This window comes from Ziziphus jujuba, chromosome 11, assembly GCF_031755915.1.
Source record: "Ziziphus jujuba cultivar Dongzao chromosome 11, ASM3175591v1".
Taxonomy (NCBI): Eukaryota; Viridiplantae; Streptophyta; class Magnoliopsida; order Rosales; family Rhamnaceae; genus Ziziphus; species Ziziphus jujuba.
This window is the reverse complement of record NC_083389.1, coordinates 9,906,786-9,930,238: the sequence shown is the minus strand read 5'-3', so window position 1 is coordinate 9,930,238 and position 23,453 is coordinate 9,906,786. Positions and strand designations below refer to the sequence as shown.

At 33.6% G+C, this 23,453-nt stretch overlaps 2 protein-coding genes across 3 annotated transcripts; one reads left to right on the top strand and one right to left on the bottom strand.

The window, feature by feature from the left end:
• The first annotated feature begins 19 nt into the window (after window positions 1-19).
• Window positions 20-19,393, top strand: LOC107432304 (rRNA biogenesis protein RRP5). Of its 2 annotated transcripts, none has more exons than XM_048465169.2 (40): window positions 20-341; window positions 463-689; window positions 1,183-1,311; window positions 1,597-1,767; window positions 1,963-2,062; window positions 3,014-3,132; window positions 3,239-3,361; window positions 3,485-3,556; window positions 4,299-4,391; window positions 4,827-4,940; window positions 5,018-5,140; window positions 5,742-5,927; window positions 6,099-6,173; window positions 6,779-6,915; window positions 8,183-8,317; window positions 8,567-8,712; window positions 8,796-8,861; window positions 9,795-9,901; window positions 10,005-10,085; window positions 10,185-10,259; window positions 10,345-10,446; window positions 10,845-11,013; window positions 11,098-11,246; window positions 11,555-11,638; window positions 11,808-11,908; window positions 12,548-12,698; window positions 12,826-12,900; window positions 13,035-13,185; window positions 14,016-14,634; window positions 15,063-15,117; window positions 15,354-15,499; window positions 15,595-15,778; window positions 16,086-16,184; window positions 16,457-16,842; window positions 16,975-17,151; window positions 17,918-18,014; window positions 18,109-18,264; window positions 18,354-18,587; window positions 18,678-18,761; window positions 18,860-19,393. In XM_048465169.2, exons 1-40 carry the CDS (start codon window positions 167-169, stop codon window positions 18,965-18,967), a joined length of 5,781 nt encoding a protein of 1,926 aa, XP_048321126.2. In that variant the 5' UTR covers window positions 20-166; the 3' UTR covers window positions 18,968-19,393. The 2 variants fall into 2 exon arrangements, with proteins under 2 accessions (XP_048321126.2, XP_048321125.2); XM_048465168.2 differs by having other exon boundaries at window positions 1,963-2,065.
• A 376-nt stretch (window positions 19,394-19,769) lies between these two features.
• On the bottom strand, window positions 19,770-21,476 carry LOC125419411 (strigolactone esterase D14). Its single transcript, XM_048465255.2, has 2 exons — window positions 20,930-21,476; window positions 19,770-20,454 (listed from the first exon to the last, which is right to left on the bottom strand). The coding sequence occupies exons 1-2, from the start codon at window positions 21,322-21,324 to the stop codon at window positions 20,019-20,021; spliced, it is 831 nt and encodes a 276-aa protein (XP_048321212.2). The 5' UTR covers window positions 21,325-21,476; the 3' UTR covers window positions 19,770-20,018.
• Window positions 21,477-23,453: the final 1,977 nt, after the last annotated feature.

Below are 23,453 nucleotides of genomic sequence, written 5' to 3'. Positions count from 1 at the left end.
TGGTCCATTCCGCTATATAGCTTTCATGTCGCTGCTCTAAAACCCTTCTAAAGCCTCTTCTTCAGAAACTCGAAAGCCAAACACAGAAATAGAACTGCAACTTTTAGCATTTTCTTCCTTGGCAACTGAATGTTTCTGTTGCCGTGAAATTTCACAGAACGAAATAATGGCCGCGCATTCGAAGAAATTTCAGAAGAATAAGAAGTCCGGTGACGGCCCGAAGTTTAACAAATCATCAAAAAAGCCGTTCAAAGCGAAGAAGAAGGAGGGAGAAAACGACGCCGTTAGGTCGGAGGCTGTGGCTTTGCAGCTCGAAGACGATGTTCCTGATTTTCCTAGAGGTTTTTTCAGTTTTCGATGAGTTTTGAATTCGTAGTTCAATGGAAAGTTTTCAGTTTCTTCCAAGAGCATACTGTGTATCTGTTATGTATTATGTAATATAGTGAATGTGTTTTTGTGTAGGAGGAGGAAGTTATCTGAGTCAGAAAGAACGCGATGAAATTCGTGCTGAAGTGGATGCGGAGTTTGAGGCTGAAGAGCGGGATTTGAAGCACACGAAGGAGAAGAAGAAGAAGAAGAGGAAGAATTTGGAGATGAAGAGTCGTGAGGCGGAGGATGATTTTGGTTCGCTTTTCGGTGCCGGTATTACTGGAAAGTTGCCTAGATTTGCAAATAAGATCACTTTGAAGGTACAGAGCGAAGAAAAATATCACCTGCACTTTCTTTCAAGAGGGGGAAAAGAAAATTGATTTATTTGTTTAAATTTTTTGTAAACTTGTTGTGCTAATCAGAAACGTTTTAGGTTTTCGTTATAGGTTTCTATCAGGATTCACTAAAGCTTCAAATTTTTAAGTGAAATTTTCAATATGAGTTTAGAACCAGTTCTATGCTTAGCGTACAGAACTTTATTTCTCAAATTATTCTGTTCATGGAACTCGAAGAGCGTTTTTCATTTAACTAATTCATTTTGTTGTTCATACGAAGATAATTTATAGTGCTCATCTTGCTTGTATAAGGTGTTTGATTTTGAGTTTGAGTTTATGTTATAAAAGAACAAAGTTGCTAAAAGAAATAAAGAAATGGAAGCAAGGTCCCTGTCAGGATATTCCTTTTACTCATGTTAGAAAATTCCTAAGCATCATGTCTTTTAAGATTATTATCGTACATGTTTGCTATCTCCAGAATATTTCTCCTGGAATGAAGCTCTGGGGAGTCATTGCTGAAGTAAATGAGAAGGACCTAGTAATTAGTTTGCCAGGTGGCTTACGTGGATTAGTTCGTGCCACTGATGCTTTGGATAATGAAGTTGAGGTATTATCAAGTAATTTCTACCTTTTAATTCCTCATACAAATATGTGGTCCTTCTATATTTACTTTTATTTTTCTAGCTGTTATTATAATCTTTATTGTTCTTGTTACTATTAATTCTCATATTATTTTGTTATCACATGATCAATTATTATTATTGTTTTTACATTTTCATTCTAATACCTGGCATATTTTTTATTTTTAAATTTTTAATTAATTTATTTATTTATCATAATTTTGTCTAAGAAGTCTTGCTTATTTTATTTATTTTTCATTTTACTTTACCAGGCCATTGTAGATATCCTGCCTAGAGTATTTCATGTTGGGCAGCTTGTATCTTGCATTGTGCTTCAGTTGGATAATGACAACAAAGAGAAAGGGAAACGGAAAATCTGGCTTTCTTTGCGTCTCTCTTTGTTGCACAAGGGCTTTACCTTGGATTCTGTTCAAGAAGGAATGGTAAAAGTTTTCCGACCCTGTTCTACACAGCTCTAAATATTCCATTCTTTTTTGCTGGTCTTTCACTTATACGGACTATGCAGATACCACAGCCATATTATGTCATTTTACATCTTTTGACAACCTTTTTTTTCCTGCCTATTTTGTTTTTTGAGCTTGTGCACATGACATTTCATTCTATCTTTATGATTTCAGGTCCTTACGGGATATGTTAAAAGCATTGAAGATCATGGTTACATTCTTCATTTTGGTCTTTCTTCTTTCATGGGGTTCTTGCCTAGCAATAGCCAAGCTGGTGGTAAACACCATTCATTCTTCATGTATTTCTTGTTAGTTTTTCCATTTACTAAATACTATTTAAGTACTTGGATGTTTTCTATTCTTAGTTATTAACTGATAACTTCTGATAAGAATGACATTAACAAGCAATATGTAAACGTTGTCCAAGATCTGATAGAATGATTTCTCAACTGCAATGTGCAGTTATAGTTTCTTAATTTCAATAGGAACTCTAAACTAAGAAGGAATAACTCAAGAATGCACCATATTTACTATTGTATATGGTTCTTTCTTCATTGCACTTAGTTTCATAATGCTTTTTAGATTCTAGACTTGTGAATGTCCAACATAAACAATAAAAGCCATCATATATAAGATAAGGCATACATGGTTCACTTTTCACTTATGATATATCAAGATTTAGTTTGTTCTCCCTGAAAATTTATATGAAGCTGATCTGGTGTCCAATAAGAATTGATATATGTGAATGATTAGTAGATTGTCTGTGCCCGGTTTGCAATGTAAAGAGCCGAGTGACTGGATTTTGAGTAATTTGGATTATCTGTTTCACTTAACTTTTTGGTGTTCTTTATCCTTTTTTCTATGAAACATATAAAAGAACCATTACAATTTTGAAAACAATTTTTACCTTTTCATTTGTCTTCTTGTTGTAGATAGTTTTGGTGTTATGTGGATTTCATTTTTTAAAACTGATCCTAGTACATTAATTTTTTTTTGTGTCGACTCAAAATGTCACTTTCTTTCAATGTTCTGTAGATTTTGATTCATGTACCTTGTTCTCTTTAACTTCCTTTTATGGCAGTTCTTTTGTTTATTGATCCATTTGTAATTGTGTTTGCTTATAGATTCAGTTTGCTATTGGGTTCTTTACCATCTTGTGAAGTTATTAACTCTATTTTGTCTTTCCTTTCCTTGCTTATATTTCCCTTCCCTTTATGGTCTTTAGTAATGGAGGAGAATGAAGTGACCACCGGACAACTTCTACAAGGGGTTGTTAGAAATATTGATAAAATCCGTAAAGTTGTCTATTTGAGTTCTGACCCAGATACACTGTCAAAATGTGTGGTATGATCCCTTTGCTTTTCTCATGTCATATTTCTTTTTATATTTTTGCTTGTTCCTCTCATAGTTATCCTAAGTTTTGACCATATATTGTTGCTTTCCTATACAGACCAAGGATGTTAAAGGCATTTCAATTGATCTTCTTGTCCCAGGCATGATGGTTAATGCTCGTGTATTGTCGACTCTTGAAAATGGGGTCATGTTGTCATTTCTTACATACTTCACTGGAACTGTAAGTTTTTTTTGTCCCCCATGTCATATCTTATGTCGAAATATCTGTAGTTAGATGGTTTTTTTGATATGCCTATAGTCTCTAAAATGAACCTGGAATATCTTTTCCTTTGCAATTTTACAGGTTGATATACTTCATTTGCAAAATAGTTTTCCTACTACTAGCTGGAAGGATGATTACAATCAAAATAAGAAGGTAATTTTTGAAATGATGATGTTGTTGATTTAATGCCTTTCACTGCATTGATTATTATAAAAGCTTGGTTTATTGTTTTATTGTGGGGGCGAAGGCAATATACGATTCAACATGTAAGGTGTTATATGCTTGTAATGCTTCATTAGTCAAACTCTAGCTGAATGTTGTTATATCAATTCTTTGCTGTTGAGGAATCTATTCTGCTTATATTTTTCCCGACCTTTTCGGCATATTTCATGATCTATGTTAGCATTAAGAAGGTCTCACAAGGTACCATTTGATCCTTCTGTTCTTTTTTTTTTTTTTTTTTTTTGACAGATGGTCTTGTAAAATTTTTTAATTCTTTCTGTTTGTTCATGTCGCCATCGGTATTAGTGCAATATCTAAGAAATAAAAATATTAAGCTTACATTCAGTGTCTTCTGGATCTGCTCAGTGCTTGTGATTCCTCTGCCTATTAAATTTGATTAGGAGATTTGTATGTGCTGTAAGCCCGTAGCTAATATGTGAAGTGCACACTTGTAAAATGAATTGGTTCATTTTTAGCATTATTCTTTTAATTTAATGCATACTGCTAAATTTCTGATTATCATCTACTATTACATAGTTGTTTAAGAGACATGTTTTTATTTTTAAATAAAGGCCCCACTATTTTAGCTAGCAGGGATCTCTGCATCGTATTTGTTCTTCAAATAACTTTTAGTCCTTTTCTATTTTTCTAAAAAAATGTTATTATGGTGTAGGTTAATGCTCGCATTCTATTCATTGATCCTTCAACTAGAGCTGTTGGGTTGACCTTGAATCCTCATCTTGTTCATTACAAAGCTCCTCCTTTGGTAAGTTACCACATATGTATTTCCTAAGGTTATTACTGATTTGCTTGTTCTGTTGTTTCTTGTTGTGGACCTTTGTACTATTTTAAACCTTTGTACTATTTTAAACCTTTCTGGAGCTCAATGGGTTTTGGATGCCAAGTAGACTGGTGCTTAGGGGCTTCGTTAAGCATTTTTTCATAAAGCCTTTGTTTTTTTAATTGTCTTAAAGTTATTCATAATAAAGGTTCTTGAACCGCCACAGTTTTCAGTTTGAATGGGTTTGGCTTTTCATTCACAAGTTGAGCTCTTTTCCATTATTTTCTCTTCTGCTTTACTTCTCTTGTGGTAATATGGATCAACTTTATTGTTCAGTTAGCCTATTTTTTGTTTTAATTAATGTCTTCCCTAATTCTGCTAAAAGATTGCACTGGCAATTCCTTTCTCTTTGTTATGCAGCATGTTAAAATTGGAGATATATATGAAGACTCAAAAGTAGTGAGGGTTGATAAAGGATTGGGCCTTCTTCTTGAAATACCATCCATGCCGGTGTCTACACCGGCATATGTTAGTGTATGTTTCTTTTGTTACTTGTAAAGGTTATTTTGATTTATTAGTTAATTGATGTTATTTCTTTGTATTTATTATAGATATCTGATGTGGCTGAAGAAGAAGTTCGGAAGCTTGAAAAGAAGTTTAAGGAAGGTAGTGAAGTTCGTGTTCGGATTCTTGGGTTTAGGCACTTGGAAGGGCTGGCGACTGGGATTTTGAAGGTTGTGCTAATTTAACATTGTTTTCTGAGCATGAACACATATTATTATACATAAAAAGTCCAGATAGTGGGGGCTGCAAGTTACTTGAGCCAGAGATTTGCCATTCCACTAGATCTTAGAAGTGGTCATCCATTAAATTAGCCAAAATTGATCTTGATGTACTGGCTCTCTGCTAAACAAGCCTGAGTCTAAACCTTCTGTAACTTGTGTAATGAACTTGCACGTGCTAGATGAATGACTTGTTATGTTGTTATGCTTTTGGTGTCGTGGTTTCTTTTGCGAATGTCTTCTTAAGGTCCTGTGGTCCACTTCTGAATATGGATGCCTAAATATGTGCATTTGATTCTTTACATACCAATTATCCAAGCTTCCTAGTACTGCTTGACTCTTCCATAAAAAAAAAAACAATCAAGTCATTCTTGTCTTTAGCAATAGAAGATATTTATCAAGTAGTAATTTTACTATCTATCTTGTTTGTATATGTGCTTTCAATAGTTTATTGCTTAGATTGATTGGCAACAATGAACGCAACTCTAAGTTATCTTGGAGTATTTGATACTCTGTTCTTAATTATTTTCTCTTTTGACCTTTTCTAATGCAGGCTAGTGCTTTTGAAGGGCCAGTATTCATTCACTCAGATGTCAAGCCTGGGATGGTTGTTAGGGCTAAAATAATAGCTGTTGACAGCTTTGGTGCAATAGTGCAATTTCCTGGTGGTGTGAAGGCACTTTGCCCTCTTCGCCATATGTCTGAATTTGAAATTGCAAAACCTAGAAAAAAATTTAAGGTACTTTATGCTAACGAATGTTTTCAGAGTGGTTTTTGTTTTGGTTATTTATAAATTTTATGATTTTTTTTTTTTGGGTAAATTATAAATTTTATGATATGGTAGTAATATTCATTATTGATTTTCGAGTTATTCTAAATTTGAATGCATTCATTCTGTGTCACTGTGCAGATTGGAGCTGAATTATTGTTCCGTGTACTTGGTTGCAAGTCCAAGAGAATAACTGTCACACATAAGAAGACACTTGTATGTTATATATACATATATGTATATAATTTCCTCATTTCTTGGTTGCCTGGTTTTGCTTTTATTTATTGGAAATGACTCCTATGAGTGGTTTTGAATTGTAGCTCAGTTACTTCCTCACAATCACATATGTCTTTGTTCTTTCTGCATTAAGCGAACTTACTGAACATTACACTTTGATTTTTCTGCAAGCCAAAACCTTAAGTCTTTCATCTTGCTATGTAATTATGTTGATATTATTATTATTATTATTATTATTATTTTTGTTGTTGTTGTTGTGTGTGATATTATATGTTAATGATTGGTTTGGAAGTCTTAATCTTAAGTCCATCTACAGAGAGTGAAAATTCAGTCTTAAGTTGGTCCAAAATGGCTAAGCTTGTTTTGCTCGTATATTCTCGTGCTCTTCTGGGTTATCTGTGTTGTCATGTGCATGTTGGGAAGATTCATTTACAAGAAAGTGTCCTTTATTTGGGTAAAGTCTGTATGTCATATTTCTTGGAAAATTCTTGGTGTCCTGTGCAATTTCATACCTTTTTCCTTTTTGTCGAAGGCATGGCTGGTTTATTTTCTGACTCAGAGATTGTTGATTGATCATATTACAGGTGAAATCAAAACTTGGCATTATATGCTCATATGCTGATGCTGCTGAGGGTTTAGTAACACATGGATGGATAACAAAGATTGAAAAACACGGTTGCTTTGTCCGGTTCTACAATGGTGTTCAAGGATTTGCTCCGAGGTTTGTTACAAATTGTCTAGATTACATATTGCAATTACTGGACCGAACTTGTGACCAGGATTACAATTTGTTGGGTGTGCGTATGTTGATTTCCTACTTCAAGATGTTTCATAATGTATATTTGCTGGTGACATATCTTTTAGTAGTTGAGAGTTGAGGCAAGTGAGGGTCAAATTCCAAGTTGGAATCTGGAGGGATATCTTGAATTCTAGAACTTTTTAGTATTATATTAACAAAAAGAATGTCACTTTTTATCTGTAGCAAAGGGAGGATATAGTGAGAAACTTAATAAGTATATGTGAGCATTAGCCAAAGATATGAAAAAAGGTATATGTGAGCATTAGCCAAAGATATGAAAAAAGGTAATTTCCTATAAATCACTTTTCTTCTAGGAAAGAAAGCTTAGTGGAGTTGACTGGGGTAGGTTGAATGAAGTGGAAAAGTGCATTTAGCTGTGATATCTGAGGACTCCTAGTAGGTTAAAGTTACTTCCTTCCCCCCTATTTTTTTTTTTTTTTTTTTCCCTGAAAAAAATCATTTAGGTGTGGTTGATGCTCGATGGTATTGGCTGTCATGCTCTCAAGATGTGTGCATCACTTTGAAAGTTAATAAAATTAAGGTTGCTAGTTAACAAAATATAAATAAGGAAAACATTTGCGCGAGTGTAGTTCTTTTTGTACCTTTTACCGTACAGAATAGACCGTTTAGCAAAGTCATAACATGGATTTTTGCTAGTGATTATATTGCTTGTATTCTATCCTAGTGACTCTGTTTGTTGGTTTTCTTGTGTTATCCAAATTCACAAGTTATGTTGAATGTTCATGATTTTCTCTGTGCTCACAGGATGTTCCCCTTTCCTTTATTTATTTTTATTTTTTTATAAATGGCTCCTTTGTAGTGTAACTATTTATCTAAAACAACTAGACTAGAAACTGTGTCCACTTCTCATTGCAAAGAATTGCGATTATGAAAGTGTCTTCACATGCATCATGGAAAATTAGATCTCTGTTTTCTTTTGGTCCATCCCATGTCATTTGCTGTTAGAAGCCTGAGATTCATATCATTTTGTAGTACACTTAAGGAAAAAAAAATCTTTCAATGGAATACAAAAATATGCTAAAAGTGGTGTTTCTTTTTGATAATGTGGATTTTCAGTAATTGTTGTTTTCTCCGCTTTTGGCCTGCTCTAACTTTGTAATTTTTATGTTACAAAATTTTTTAGTTTGCTGCTCTTGTGATTAATTGATTGGTTTTCATTTTAAACCAGATCTGAACTCGGATTAGAACCAGGAAGTGATCCAAGTGCAATGTATCATGTTGGACAAGTTGTTAAATGTAGGATAGTTAGCTCTGTACCTGCATCAAGGCGCATCAACCTAAGTTTCACAATAACGCCTCCAAGGTTTGCTTGCCTCTTCTAAAATAGTTGATGCATTTATAATTTATTGATTCTTCCCGGTTGATTTCAGTTTCCCCAGTAAAATTGCTGAATGCTTTTTAGTTTTTTATCCAGTGAGGTTGCCGGATTATTTGACTAATTTGAAATTGTTTGTATAAGTAATTTTTCAAGATTTTAAATTGAAGCTTTATCGGTGCTTGATGGAAAAGTAGAAAATTAAATTGTGACAAGTAGTTTTCATCCTATTGACAGGGTTTCTGAGAGTGATGTGCTCAAGTTGGGTAGTCTTGTTTCAGGAGTTGTTGACCGAGTGACCCCAGATGCTGTAATAGTTTATGTTAATGCAAAGGGTTACTCAAAGGGTACAATTTCTACTGAACATTTGGCAGATCACCATGGTAAAAATTTCTTTATCTTGGACTGGGTTTGCCCTTTTTCTTTACTGTTGTGGTATTCTCTCATTCTTTCTCTTGTTATGCAGGGCTTGCGGCTTTGATGAAATCAGTGCTGAAGCCTGGATATGAATTTGATCGGTTGCTTCTCCTAGGTATAGTAGAGATTTTCCTATCTGTTTAATGTGATGTGGCACTTTTTAAACAGAAAAGGAAAGAAGGTATATAAAATGAAATAGTAGAACCTAAGGAAAAGTCTGAGGGTGAGACTGTCTTCTGGAAGTTTGTGTTGTGTTGCTTCCTCTCCTTCTACCTCAATGGTTGAAACCTTGACTCATGTGAAATGGAAAATATATTTTTTCGCTTATAAAAAAGCTGTTGAATCTTGGTATAGGTGTTTTGTCAAAGTTGAATGGCCTCATCAAATACATATATAAATAATCTTCAAAAAGACTGTGAAGGTGAACAAGGTAATAAAGTAAATAATCGGGGGTGACTTTTTAAAAGCACTTCTCTTGCGGATTTAGGTGCTTTCTTTCAGAATCTTAGTTAGTAGCTGGCAATTCAACAAGCATCTTGAATCGCAAAAACCTTAGTTAGTAGCTGGCAATTCAACAAGCATCTTGAATCGCAAACTTTTTGGAAGCCTTATTATCTTTACATTCTCTCTCTTTTCTATTCACTCTAAGAAAGCTAAAAATCAGCCACGATATCTTGAAACCACTTACTTCTTATCATGCTTGACCATTTGTTAGTTTGCATATTAACATCTACCTTGTAGAGGGACTACAGTTCTAAACTTCAAGGAGTGACATGACCAAAGTCGTAGAAAGTGAAATATTTTCTGATTTACTAACATATCAAGACTAGCTTCTTGTAACCTTTTCTTGATGTTTTGTTATTTTTGTGAAGATTTTCTGGCAGTATACCTTATGTTGTCTTTTTCCTGTTTGTCTTTCTCTATCCTTCATTACGTTGTAACTTGTTCTTGATACTTATTTCTTTAACTGCCGGATAAAAGCTTGTAGTTTTACATCTGATAGTGATTTGAAAATTTTATTTTAATTACCTATCTTGCTTTGATATAGAAATTGAGGGCAACCATTTGATACTCTCTGCAAAATATTCTCTGATCAATTCAGCTCAACATCTTCCATCGGAGCTCAGTCAGATCCGCCTTAACTCAGTTGTCCATGTAATTAATTCCTATAGAAGTGATATTTCTTATTTTTGCTTTTATTGATGATGCGGATGGATTTTACTGCTTTTAGTTATTTGAATTTATTTTCTTAAACCAGGGCTACATTTGTAACATAATTCAAACTGGCTGCTTTGTTCGATTTCTTGGGCGGTTGACTGGTTTCTCTCCCAAAAACAAGGTTTTCATTCTTTTTTAATTCTTCTTTTACTTCCCTCTTTCAGTAGATGACTGAATTCTCTTAATGATTTCTGTTTTGTTTTTGTTTTGAACTTTGAAGACACTGGATGACTACAAAGCTGATCTGCCAGAAGCCTTTTATGTTGGACAATCTGTTCGCAGCAATATAGTAGATGTCAGTGAGCTGTGTGTGACCTAAGCTTTGTAAATTGAGATCCATAAGGCAGTTTTCTAATAGAGCTTTTAATCATCCTCTGCAGGTCAGCAGTGAAACAAGTAGAATTACTCTCTCATTGAGACAATCATCTTGCTCATCAACAGACGCATCTTTTATTCAAGATTACTTTATTTTGGAGGAAAAGGTGAAGATATGTCACTTGTTATTTGATTTGATGAATATCTCAATTTTGATTTTTGTGTGTATATACAACCTTGTCATATTGTTTCATTGCTTCTAAAGCATGGACACTAAAATAAGCAAGCTATTTCTGTGACATATCTATTGGAAACCAATTATTTCTTGGAATTCCCTTGATGTTGATTTTGTACTCTAATTAAGCAATTTCTCTATCGGATTTTAAGCCATACATTTTAACAAAAAGTACCAAACTGGATGATGAGGCTTTCATCTTTGTTGTTTCTTCTTGAACTATCTGGCTTATCACTGATAATTTCTAATATGGATAGTTTATATGGCATATGATACCTAACGTTGCAGATAATTTGTTTTCTAAACTTTGTTGTCTTCCTTTTAATGCAGATTGCCAAGCTGCAATCGGTAGATTCTGATGAATCTGAGTCAAATTGGGCTGAAGGTTTTAATATTGGCAGTGTTGTTGATGGAAAAATCCAAGAAGTAAAGGATATTGGAGTTGTTGTGAGCTTTGAGAAGTACAATCATGTCTTGGGTTTTATTACACACTACCAATGTGAGTCTTCCGATAAAAGTATGATTATCTAGTTGATTATTATATCTAAAATCTATAATATATTTTTGGCTTTCTTCCTTTCAGTGGCTGGTACCAGTGTAGAAACAGGCTCCACTGTTCGAGCTGTGGTTCTTGATGTTGCCAAAGCAGAAAACCTTGTTGACTTATCTTTAAAACAAGAGTTCACTAATAAACTCGAAGATGAAAGTTTTAAAAGCCAAACACATAAAAAGGTTAGAACCAACTCGTACCAACTCCTTGTCACGTTTTAATTATATTTTGCTTTGATGCATTCACTTCTTAATTAGTACATTGCTAATTGAAAAAAAAAAATTGATAGATATATATATATATTCATTGCTTTTCTATGTTAAGAAAGTGTCTCTTAGATTCAATTTTTAGCATTTTGAGTTTGTTGGGTTTTTTATTTATATTTACTCTTTAAAGATGATGTTTAGGTGTAATGATTTCCTTTTTATTCTAAATTTGCTAACTTCTAGCTGTCTTATTTTGCTCTTTATTTTAACATTCTTAATCCCAGAAACGTAAAAGAGAAGCTTCCAAGGAATTGGAGGTGCATCAGACGGTAAATGCGATTGTTGAAGTTGTAAAGGAGAATTATCTGGCAAGTTTTTTTTTTTTTTTTTTTTTTTAAATTTTTAAATTTTTTATGTTTCTATTGAATCTATGGCGCTCATTGTTAATTACTTAACTCTCTAACATGCATAACAGGCACAAACATGTATATATTTTCTTAAAGCCTTCAGCCTAATTAGATTTGTATCCCATCCCAGGTGCTTTCAGTGCCAGAGTATAACTATGCTTTAGGATATGCATCAGTATCCGACTACAACACGCAGAAGCTTAAGCAAAAACAATTTCTAAATGGACAAAGGTGAATCTGTTTTTTAATAATCCTTTTATCATTTTTAGATAATCTTTTCTGGAGATGATAATTGCTCTTCTTAAATTACCATCAATTTCAAAAAGTTTATTAATATTGATTCAAGCATACCACATCGTTGACACTCTTTCTCGCATGTGCACATCCAGTGATGGGACAAAAGTGGGTCTCACATGTGCTTAAGAATAATGGATTCTTATAAGATTCGAACATAAGATAGACAATTACTGGGCTTTTACATGTGCTTAAGAATAATGGATTCTAATAAGATTCGAACACAAGATAGACAATTATTAGGCTTTGATACCATCAAGGCTTTCTAGTAACACTTTTAGGAAGTGGGCCTAGCTATGTAAATCACTTCAAATTCGCCATACACTTGAGAGGTCTTGCCTGAGGCTTTTATTATATTGCTGTTGTATCTTTGGAAGCAGTTTTGTTTTGGTCATCAGTTGGCATTGAAGTCTTGTATGCTGGAATTAAAATATTCTTTGGCTATTATTGTTGTTGTCATTAGCTGCTTCTTTATTGTTTCAAATTTGTTGCACTCTGGATACCTAGTTGAGAAATGCTTTTCATGTATAATACATTATAACTGGATTGTGATGTGAAATTCCCTAATCTATGTAGTGTCATTGCCACTGTTATGGCTCTTCCAAGCCCTGCTACATCTGGGAGGTTGCTTTTGCTTCTTAAATCAGTAAGTGAGACTGAAACATCCAGTTCAAAAAGGGAAAAAAGGAAGTCAAGCTATAAAGTGGGTTCTTTGGTTCAAGCAGAGGTACAAGGTTTTTTGGTTTTTTTTCTTTTCAAAAATATAGTAAATTTTCAAAGTTTTGGTTTTTCAAAAAGTGCTCGAATATAAAAATACCTGTGTGATTAGTTTATTATTGCTTGTCACTCCTCAGATAACTGAAATCAGGCCTCTTGAACTAAGGTTGAAATTTGGAATTGGTTTCCATGGACGGGTTCATATAACAGAGGTAAAATTTCTAACAAGATTTGATTTGAAACGTTAAAATCATTTTTTGTAGTTTATCTAAACACCCGTGGCATGCATTTTGTTCTATTTTTCACAATTGAGTGGTCTGTACGTACTTGACTTGTCCCTTTACAGGTAAATGATGTTAATGTTTTGGAAAATCCATTTAGTAAATACAGAATTGGACAAACAGTAACAGCAAGGATTGTTGCAAAGACTAATTATTCGGATAATAAGAAGAAAAGCTTCCAATGGAATCTGTCCCTCAAGCCGTCTATGCTTGCAGGTAACTTGATTTCATAATATTTCTTTGGTAGTCTGTCTTAACACAGTACAGTCCTGACTTATCGTGCAAACTACTATGTTTTAGATATTCTACTACTTGCAACAATGTTCCAAATCAATGTCCTTGTCTTTTATACAATTATCTAATTTTCTTTTTTTAGCCTTTTTGTTGTATAAAATGCTTACTTTTCTGCTTTCCCTGGAAACCAAACTCATAGCTTCTCCAATTTCTGGTTTTATGCATTTACCAGCCATGATATTCCGTACTAATTAAGTTTCAAATGTTATTGTTGCTTCATTGTTGCTTTCTTGTTTCAAAATGTTCCTCAAAAGGAGTACTCTGGATCTTTTTCTTTCATTTTTAAATCCTTGGGAATTTACTATTTTAATACTTCATAACTTTTTCCCCTATAAAAATATAGTGCCAATACTGAGCTATTTTAATGCCACTAGATATATATTTAATCATATTTATGCTGCTTTGTGTTGTATAATCTGGATATTATGTATTATCTATTTGAAAGTATCTAAAATAATTGGTGTCTGCCTCATTTCCCTTGTAGCCTATGGCATATGCCTTTGTTTTGAATCCTCAAATAGGTTTAGAGTTGAAGGAAAGTGGAGGCTTAAGAACTGGACCCCAAAAAGCGGAAATAAAACTGTTTTGTTTAGACTTTGCCTAACTACTCTTATTTATTTACTTATTGGTTATTTCTTGATCAATGGTGCTCTGTTGAATTATTGTTGTCATTAATATCAGTTACTTGCCATTATTCTCTTATCATCTATGGAACTGTTAACTGCATTTTAATCTGGGTTATTGTGAAACAGGAGACAGTCTTACAACTGAAGATCATGATTTCTCAATTGGACAATGTGTTACTGGTTATGTCTATAAAATTGATAGTGACTGGGTCTGGTTAACTATATCTCCAAATGTGAGGGCTCAGCTCTTTATTCTTGACAGTTCATGCGAGCCTAGTGAACTCTGTGAATTCCAAAAGCACTTTCATGTGGGGAAAGCTGTATCTGGTCATGTTTTAAGTGCTAACAAGGATAAAAAGCTGTTGCGGCTTGTTCTTCATCCTTTATTTGCTGTCTCTGATAAAGTTTTAGATGGTGAAGTTTCGAAGGACAATCCAAATATGAATATTAAGTATGAGAATCTCGCTGCTCATATTCGTGAAGGATGCTATGTGGGTGGGAGAGTATCCAAAATACTTCCAGGTGTTGGTGGACTAATTGTGCAAATTGGTCCTAGCATGTATGGTAGGGTTCATTTTACTGAACTTACTGATCCATGGATGTCTGACCCACTGTCTGGATATCATGAATGGCAATTTGTCAAATGCAAGGTCCTTGAAATTAGCCGCTCTGCAGGGGGAACTCTTCAAGTTGATTTGTCGTTACATTCATTTTCTTATGATTCTAAGGAATCATGTAAAGATGTGTAAGTAATGGTTCTTTATGAATTAAGTTGCATGTAGAAATTACAGTGTTGGCTCTATGTATATGTATATTTATATTTATATTTACAGAATTAACTCCTCTCAATTATCTTCAACTGTGTAATGGGAGACATGGTGATGTGGCAAGTGCTAAAGGCTGCCACATTCCCAGCTAGGTTTTTACTTTAAAATCATGTCACCCATACAACTTGGCATGTCACCTGTTATAAACTGGGAGATAGTTCCTAGGAGAACAATTCTCCCTTTTTCTCTCTCTCTCTCTATATATATTATATACTTTTTATGTGCAAATTTAGGTACTTGCATGTTGGTTCGGTTAGATTTGTGCTATCTGGCAATTTTTTCCAGACATCCTTTCCTAGTTCCATCCATTCTATTATTAAATGCATCTGTCTTTTATGGTGCACAGGCCCATCAAATGTGTACAAAAGTTTGAGGATCTTCATCCTGATATGCTGGTGCAGGTATTTTGTGATTTTGTGCACTTCCAACTCCTAAAATGTCAGTTGTACTTTTCATTCCCCCCTCATTATAGCATCATTGCAAATAGCCTGCGTTTGTTATGCTTTAAATATTTGCGTGACTTAGTTGTTATAAGAGGAAGGTGACTCACTTGTTAATTGTTTATTTAAAAAAAAATTATGAGATATCAAAAAAGCATCTTAATAAATAAGTCATGCTTGTTTCATGTGTCTAATAGGGTTATGTTAAAAATGTTACCTCGAAAGGGTGCTTTATTCTTCTATCCCGGAAGCTTGATGCCAAAATTCTTGTTTCAAATTTATCTGATGGATATGTTGATGATCCTGTTAAAGAATTTCCTATTGGTAAACTGGTAACTGGAAGGTAAGGCAATTTGTTACTCTTTCCCTTGTCATCCAAAGAAAATACTTCTTTAGTAATGAATAGATGCAACAATGTACTAAGAAGCTTAAGTGCAGGGTTTTATCTGTCGAGCCTTTGTCAAAGAGGGTTGAAGTAACCTTAAAGACGAAGAAAGCAACCAGTGCACCAAAATCTGAAATTGACAATTTGAGTAGTCTGCATGTTGGAGATGTTATTTCGGGCAGGATTAAGCGGGTGGAGTCATATGGATTGTTTATCACTATCAACAACATGGACCTGGTAAAGAATGAATTATATCATGCTAAGCCACAATCATGACATGAATTGTTGCTGCAAATTATTTTGTTTTATTAATTCATATTATACATGCTCTATATTCATGAGTTTTTATGCAAATTAGTTTCTTGATGCCTGGACATCTGACAAACATAGGTTTTTGGGATGATAAGTTTTTTAATTGATTTATGCAGCGTATTTGGTCCAAACATATGTGGAAGTAATTGTATATTTGCTTTAGAATTTTATAATACTTCGGTCATATGTTTTGTTTGTACTGCATTTGACATGTTTTTTTTCTTGTTCTAAGGTTGGACTATGTCATATCTCGGAGCTTTCAGATGATCATATTGACAACATTGAAACTAAATACAGAGCAGGAGAAAGAGTGGCAGCAAAAATATTAAAGGTATACTCGATTGTCTATATGGCATCGCTTGAATTTTTGTCTCCCTCGTGCATTTTTGCTCTTCTAAATGTTTTTTTTCTTTTAACAAAGAAGTTATGTTAAAATCATTATTTAAAATGTAGCATGCTTGCATCTTTTTTGTTTAATTTGCTATTGATGGATTGTTCATAATTGCATTTTATATTTTTATGGAAATTGTTTTCAGGGTGTTCATAGAGAAATATTGTCAATGATATCTTTCTTGTTTTCTGGTTATCTACATTTTTTATCAGGTGGATACAGAAAGATGTCGAATTTCTCTTGGAATGAAGGATTTATATGTTTTGGATGGTGATGACGTTGAAGAAACCTCAACACAAGAGTTGGATGAAGCCACTAGAGTTGATGATTTCAATTATGACACAAAGTCAATATCATTGCCTGATGTAAGCTTCCTAGGGATCCAAAACATGGAAGATGAATGTGAAAATGAAGAGTTGCCAAATCTTGCACAAGCACAATCAAGGGCATCTGTTCCTCCACTTCAAGTCACTCTTGATGACATAGATCAACCTGATATTGGTAATGTAGTTGGTGGGAATCAAGAGCATATTGATATAGCAGACACTTTAGATGAAAACAGAAAGAGACGAGCAAAGAAAAAAGCTAGGGAAGAGAGGTATTTTATCTTGACCTTTATTGAGCCTTACTAAGGGGTAGTTATTAACCCCAGTCCCACTTCAATCAAAACCAGCCCCTCAAATTGCCTCCTCTTTTTCTTTTCTAATCTTGGAAGTAATTTTGTACTTAGGGAGAAAGAGATAAGAGCTGCTGAGGAAAGACTATTGGAGAAAGATATACCAAGAACGCCTGAGGAATTTGAGAAATTAGTTAGAAGCTCTCCGAATAGCAGTTTTGTATGGATAAAGTACATGGCTTTTCTGCTCTCTGTGGCTGATGTTGAGAAAGCCCGCTCTGTTGCTGAAAGGTATTCTTTTAGCCAACATATTTGTTGCTGATTTGCTGTTGTAACAAGTTTTTCCCTACTTATTGTTTTCAATTACTGTTATCAACATATTTTCTCTCTCTTTCTCCTCAAAATTAATCTGGTGTGAGAGGAAGAAGCAAGTTTTAGAATATTGTTTAAATAGGCTTGTGCTATGGGCTTTTCTCATGGTTAGTCAGTTTTAAGTTTTCAACAAGGTAAGAGGATTTAGTCTGGGAAGTGTGAGAGACAAGCAGAGGACTGGATCTAGATGCTCTTTAGGTAGAATGAACAATGTCCACGAACAGCATAGATAGAGTATACAGAGAAGGATCAAGGAAGAAGAGACCAAGCATATTTGCAATAAACCATTCAGTCTTTTTCTGTACCTAAAATGACAGATGCAACATAAGATAAATAAATATTGAAAAATGATAATACCATAGCAAATAATCATGTAATTTGTTTTGCCAATCTTGGGATGTTGCCATGGAGGCCTGGAATTGTTGGCACTATAGATATGAAATATCAGGCATTATAATATTACCCTTTATATCCATTACTTTCGATGCTTTTTTCTCATTTTCTGTCTGAACTCTTGGGAGTTAAAATTGTAGTTTGCTTTATTATTTTTATAATATTTGTAAAAAGGAAGAGCAATGTTATAAATGTAAGCAATTAGCAAGTTTTCGTCCTTTTCCATTTGGGAACTGCAAAGGGTGATATTATTTTGAAACGCGACTCAATGTTGCTCTCTTTCTTTCTGAAGGGCTTTGCAAACAATAAACTTTCGAGAAGAGAATGAGAAGCTTAATATTTGGGTGGCTTATTTGAATTTGGAAAATGAATATGGAAATCCTCCTGAGGTAATAACTAAAGTGTCTTCACTTTTTTATTTCTTACTTTCACTATCTATTTAATGTAGATATTGATATCTATTACATTGTTTTCTCCCTTTAGGAGGCTGTAATGAAAGTATTTCAAAGAGCATTGCAGTATAACGATCCCAAAAAGGTTCATCTAGCACTCTTGGGAATGTATGAAAGGACGGAGCAACATAAGTTGGCCGATGAACTTGCAGAAAAAATGACTAAAAGATTCAAGACATCATGCAAGGTATTATATATTTTCTAATATATTTTCTCCTTTAGTGTGTATTATTAGCTGCTGTTGTTAAAGTTCTACATTTCATGGAAATTTTTTAGGTTCGGTTAAGGCGTTTCAAGAGGCTATTGGAGCAACAGCAGGATGGGATTGAGGCTTATGTAGAAAATTCCTTGAGATCCGGCCTTCTCACACATAAGCATAGTAAATTCATTTCACAGGCAGCCATCCTAGAGTTCAAATGTGGGATTCCTGATCGAGGGCGAACCATGTTTGAAGGAATTTTAAGACAATACCCAAAGAGGACAGACTTGTGGAGCGTCTATCTTGATCAAGTAAATCTGTCATTCCTGGCTACTTTCTTATATTAATTTTCTGTATCAAAATCAAGAAGGTTACTTGACATTCTTCTGTTACTGTGGCAGGAGATTCGCCTTGGAGATGTGGATGTGATTCGTTCTCTGTTTGAACGGGCAATTAGTTTGAGCCTCCCACCTAAAAAGATGAAAGTGAGTACTGCTACATATTCCCTTTTAAGCTTATAATATTTTGGCTTGGCTAATAGTGATGGGCCTTAAATGGCATACTTCATTGTTTGAATTTGCAGTTCTTGTTCAAAAAGTATCTGGAATATGAGAAGTCTCTTGGTGATGAAGAGCGGATTGAGTCTGTGAAACAGAAGGCAATGGATTATGTCGAGACTACACTCGCTTGATGTCATCATCTTCTTCTCACTCATTGGTGCTTGGTTTACTATTTGCATTCTACTGGAGCTCCTTAACAATATGCAAAGGTGTATGAAGACTATACAAGTATTTATAAGCACGCTTTGGACGAGGCCATCTGGTTTAATTGACCTCAAGATGAGGTTAACCCTAGAGAAAATCAAAGGGTACAAATGTAAAGATGCATTGTGTGATGGAACGAGTCTGAAAATTTTCCGTGTTTAAAATTTATTCCCCATTGAGTTATGAAAGAGTTAAAACCTGAGATTCTGTTTATAGATTATCTTCACGGCTAGGTAGAACTGCGGTATTGTAAGGTTACGTTGTGAAATTGGAGGTTCAATTAATTCTACTGAGTTGCTGTGATCAGTTCATGATAAGAAAGGATTCTGAACAATTTTGACAACGTTTCAATTTGCTATTGGTCTTCTGTTTCTGGCTTTATTTTTTAGTTTCTATTTCCACGCAATTGAGTTGATAATTGCTTTGGACTCAAATGCATATATAAATGATCAATGCAGCATCTCTGTAACTATTATTAATGAATCTGAGCTCCAAAAGAGAACTTTTTATGACCTTTTTTTTTTTTTTCTTGGTACAAGTCCTCTTTTAAGTGTTCTTTATTTCTCAAACATATTACTAGCCACTGGTAAAAACAGAAAGTGGAAATATTTCGAAGTTTTCTGTGAATGATCTTTTACTTGGGAATTCTAGAAAGTATATATCATAAGAATGTTTTCGTCTCCATAGGACCCGAGTAACAAATACATTCTTTCGACCAAAAAATAAAAATAAAAATAAAAAGAGTAACAAACTCATTATTCCATCAATATGTAAAAGATCCTGAGATATAGAATTCTTCATCCATCGTTCCAGCAAAAAGATAAATAAATAAATAATAAAAAAGAAGATAATTTTCTTGTTTCTACGTAGATGACCAAGAAAAGTTCTTTTTTATTTTGTGAAAAGCAGTTGGGAATAAAATGGAATTTGAAAAATGAAAAATAGGACTATTTACTAGAGAAAAAAGTACGGAATTTGCTATTTATTGATGTGGAGAACACTCTTGAGAACTTCCAAAAGCAAAGGGTAAGCTGTTAGCTGAGGAAGATGGCCTTGAGTTTTCAGTATATTAACGTTGGCATGCCCACCAAGCTTGCTCTTCATGTAAAATGCAACAGATTCGGGTACTATACGATCTTTTTCTGATTGAATTATGGTACTAGGGTGTAAAACTTGTGGTAAAAGTGTTCTTAGATCACTAAGAAACACAGTTTTGGCAACACTCAGAGCAATCTTGGGATTCATTCTTCCCAAACTGTGTCCAAACTCTGATATTGCACTTGTGCTGTTTACACCTATTGCTGAGGGAACAAAACTCTGAACCCAACTTGTAAAATTCTCACCCATCTCTTTGAAGATTTCATCGACTTCCCACCTCTCAAAGCCTCCATTGTAACCTGCGGTATTGAGGTATCTACCAACGAAACAAAATAAACAAAAATACATAAATTAATAAATAAATAAAATAAATATATATACTCTTTTAGCATGACCTGATAGTATTATAACAAAAACATATCAAATCATTTAACCCAAATAAACAAACTCAAGCAAATTCAACTGTTATGATTTAAAACATTTAAGCAAAAGCATAATATTATTAGATCGAGTAAGAAACTTGTTGTTATACACACATCAATAGGGTACTTAAGGGAGTTGAATTGATGATAAGAATAAGAACTAGGATCCCGTATGAAAATATTAAAAGCAAGAAACTATATATAATACTAAGCAAGAAAATATACATAATACACAATCAATTATGAAGCATATAATTCTAATAATATATCCCAAAAATTTCATGTAATCAATTATTAAGATTCCCACAAATAACTTACAATACATATATATATATAGAGAGAGAGAGAGAGAGAGAGAGAAAGAGTCACCTGGGAGAGCCACTTAGTAGTATAAGGTGGTGGAAGAGTTCTGGTCTCTTAGTTGCAGCTAAACATCCAATCATGGCAGACATGGAATGGCCCATATATATGCTGTTATTGACATTGAGCTGATCAAGAAGGCAAACCAGATCTTGGGCATATTCATTGAAATTTGAATACTTGTTGGGGTCGTAGAATTTCGGATTCACATTCGCAGAGAAAACCAAGTCGAACACCACCACCTTAAAAAAGTAAGCGAAGTAAGGAACAAGGTAATGCCATTCTGTCTGGTCTGAACCAAATCCATGAGCGAGAACTAGAGCTTGGGTGCCATTTCCATAAACATGAGCGTTCAAGGCTTTAGCAATTCCTTCTCTTCCATAGCTCCTGCATATCGTATCCATGTTTGTTAATTCTTGGAAAGATAATTAATGTAATAGTGAATTTACAAGCAATGTTTCTTGCAGGAGTTTTTTTGTAAATTGTTGAAGGATTTCCCAAGATAGGCGTTGCATATAAATAGGTACTTTATGGATGTTCCATATCTTTAGATAAGAGTCCAAAATACATGACATGCCAATTTATATATATATATATATATATATATATGTATGTATGTATGCATATATAATATTGGATGTGAAGGATTTGAAATATCATCAAAGAAAACATTAGTTTTTGCTATTGGACTATCGGTGCAAGGACATATATAATGCCAATTAGTTGTTAATATTTTCCACATGTTTTGAAAATATTTTCTTAAATTTTTTTGCCATGCATGTTTTGTATTTTTTGTTTTTGAAAAAAAAAAAATTTTTTTTTGTTACCCGTACTGCAAACATATATATGGACATATCCACTTCAGCCAAACTGTTGATAATTTTTTCAGCATATTCAGCAAAAGTAACAAATTGCTGTCGGCTTATTCATGCGTAGGTTAATCAATTAACATATCGGATATCATATGTACATACATATATACATGTACTTATGTATACGGCCGCGAGAGAGAGTTGTCATTTGTCATGGAGCTAGCAACTCACGCTTATGTATTGAGAAATATATACGTATGGAAATCTTTTTTTTTTTTTAATAAAAAATAAGAGGCATATATTTAATGTATTGAAAGATACACCTAACTATCCTGGAAAAGAGTATGGTGCACAGATGAAACTTTCTGCTTTTGATGATCAGACTTATCTTTCGCCATTTGTGTTATATGTTTGAAATCTATTATTTTAATTATCGATCTGTGTTTGTTTTTATTTATATGAAGAAGAAAAAAAAACTAGCAACTGACATATATATATATATATATATATATACACACACATTGTATCTTGCAACGTTAATGTTGTTACATGATATCTATCCCATTTCATAATTCGCTTTTAAGGCTCCTTATAAACATATATCAAAACAGAAAATAAATAGATAAATAAAGACAGTTTGGTTTTGTAATTTTTCGGTTTTTTATTTACCTAATGAAGCTTCAAAATATGTAGTTTTTCAAAGAACTACTATGCAAAATTATAAAATCCCCATATGATATGCAGCATGCAGCAGAAATAAATATACTTTATACATAATATGCATATATACTTAATTATCCATGCATGCATGAATATATATTTGACCAGTTGCCTCTACCTATTACTATAAATATTTTCTTTCAATCATCCACAGGACCACGTCATGCATGACATATATTGTACTTTACATGAGAGGGAAAGGGATTGTGAAACGGAGGGAAAGGGTCAAACAGAAAGACAAATTGCAGTTGAATATCTTATAGGCATAATAAAATCATAATAAATGCAATCCAACAAACTGTTGCCGTCCATTTACTGTTGTAGTTCTTATAAGCTTTTTGAATTAAATGATTGTTTGTGAGAAAGAAAAAGAAAAATAAAAAAAGAAAAGGCTACTTTCTACATTTCTCGTAATCATACATACTCATTTAATAGGTTTGGTGTTTGAAAAAGCTAACCATTTATATATTCAAAGCTTTTGTCATGGTGAGTTCACCAACCCTTTCAATGGTTCCTTGTTAAACAAGTAAAACCTAAACCCGTATTATGCAATTTAAGTGGTTATATATCGTGATCAATAACCACCATGCCACGAATTATGGGGCATTATTTTTATAATATATATAATATATATAAAAACAAATCATCCGTTGGACGCCATCTAATGTGCAAGTTTCGGGAGTACAAAGCTTCTATAAGTTTCATATAAAATCATGAACAATCAATTAGCTTTAAACGTCCAATTAAACCTGCTGAGAACAGTCAAACACATGAAAAATAAATAAATAAATAAACTTTCACTGCATATTGTTACAATGGTGGAACCAGAACCCATTTACGCCTCACTTATAGTTGAACAAAACTGTTGTCAGTCACATAAATTATATATTCCATTTAAATAATAACAATACAACACAAAACTAGAAAGTGGCTAGAATTCCCTGCTGAATTTATTATATCATCTCCAATCAACTTGGGATATAGACTTGTTCCAAGGTGAA

Coding starts and splice junctions, on each gene's coding strand:
- LOC107432304 (XM_048465168.2), top strand. CDS start 167: ATGGCCGCGCATTCGAAGAAATTTCAGAAGAATAAGAAGTCCGGTGAC. Junction 342..462: donor TGTTCCTGATTTTCCTAGAG/GTTTTTTCAGTT, acceptor GTTTTTGTGTAG/GAGGAGGAAGTTATCTGAGT. Junction 8,713..8,795: donor ACATTTGGCAGATCACCATG/GTAAAAATTTCT, acceptor CTTGTTATGCAG/GGCTTGCGGCTTTGATGAAA.
- LOC125419411 (XM_048465255.2), bottom strand. CDS start 21,324: ATGGATACGATATGCAGGAGCTATGGAAGAGAAGGAATTGCTAAAGCC. Junction 20,455..20,929: donor CTACTAAGTGGCTCTCCCAG/GTGACTCTTTCT, acceptor TTTCGTTGGTAG/ATACCTCAATACCGCAGGTT.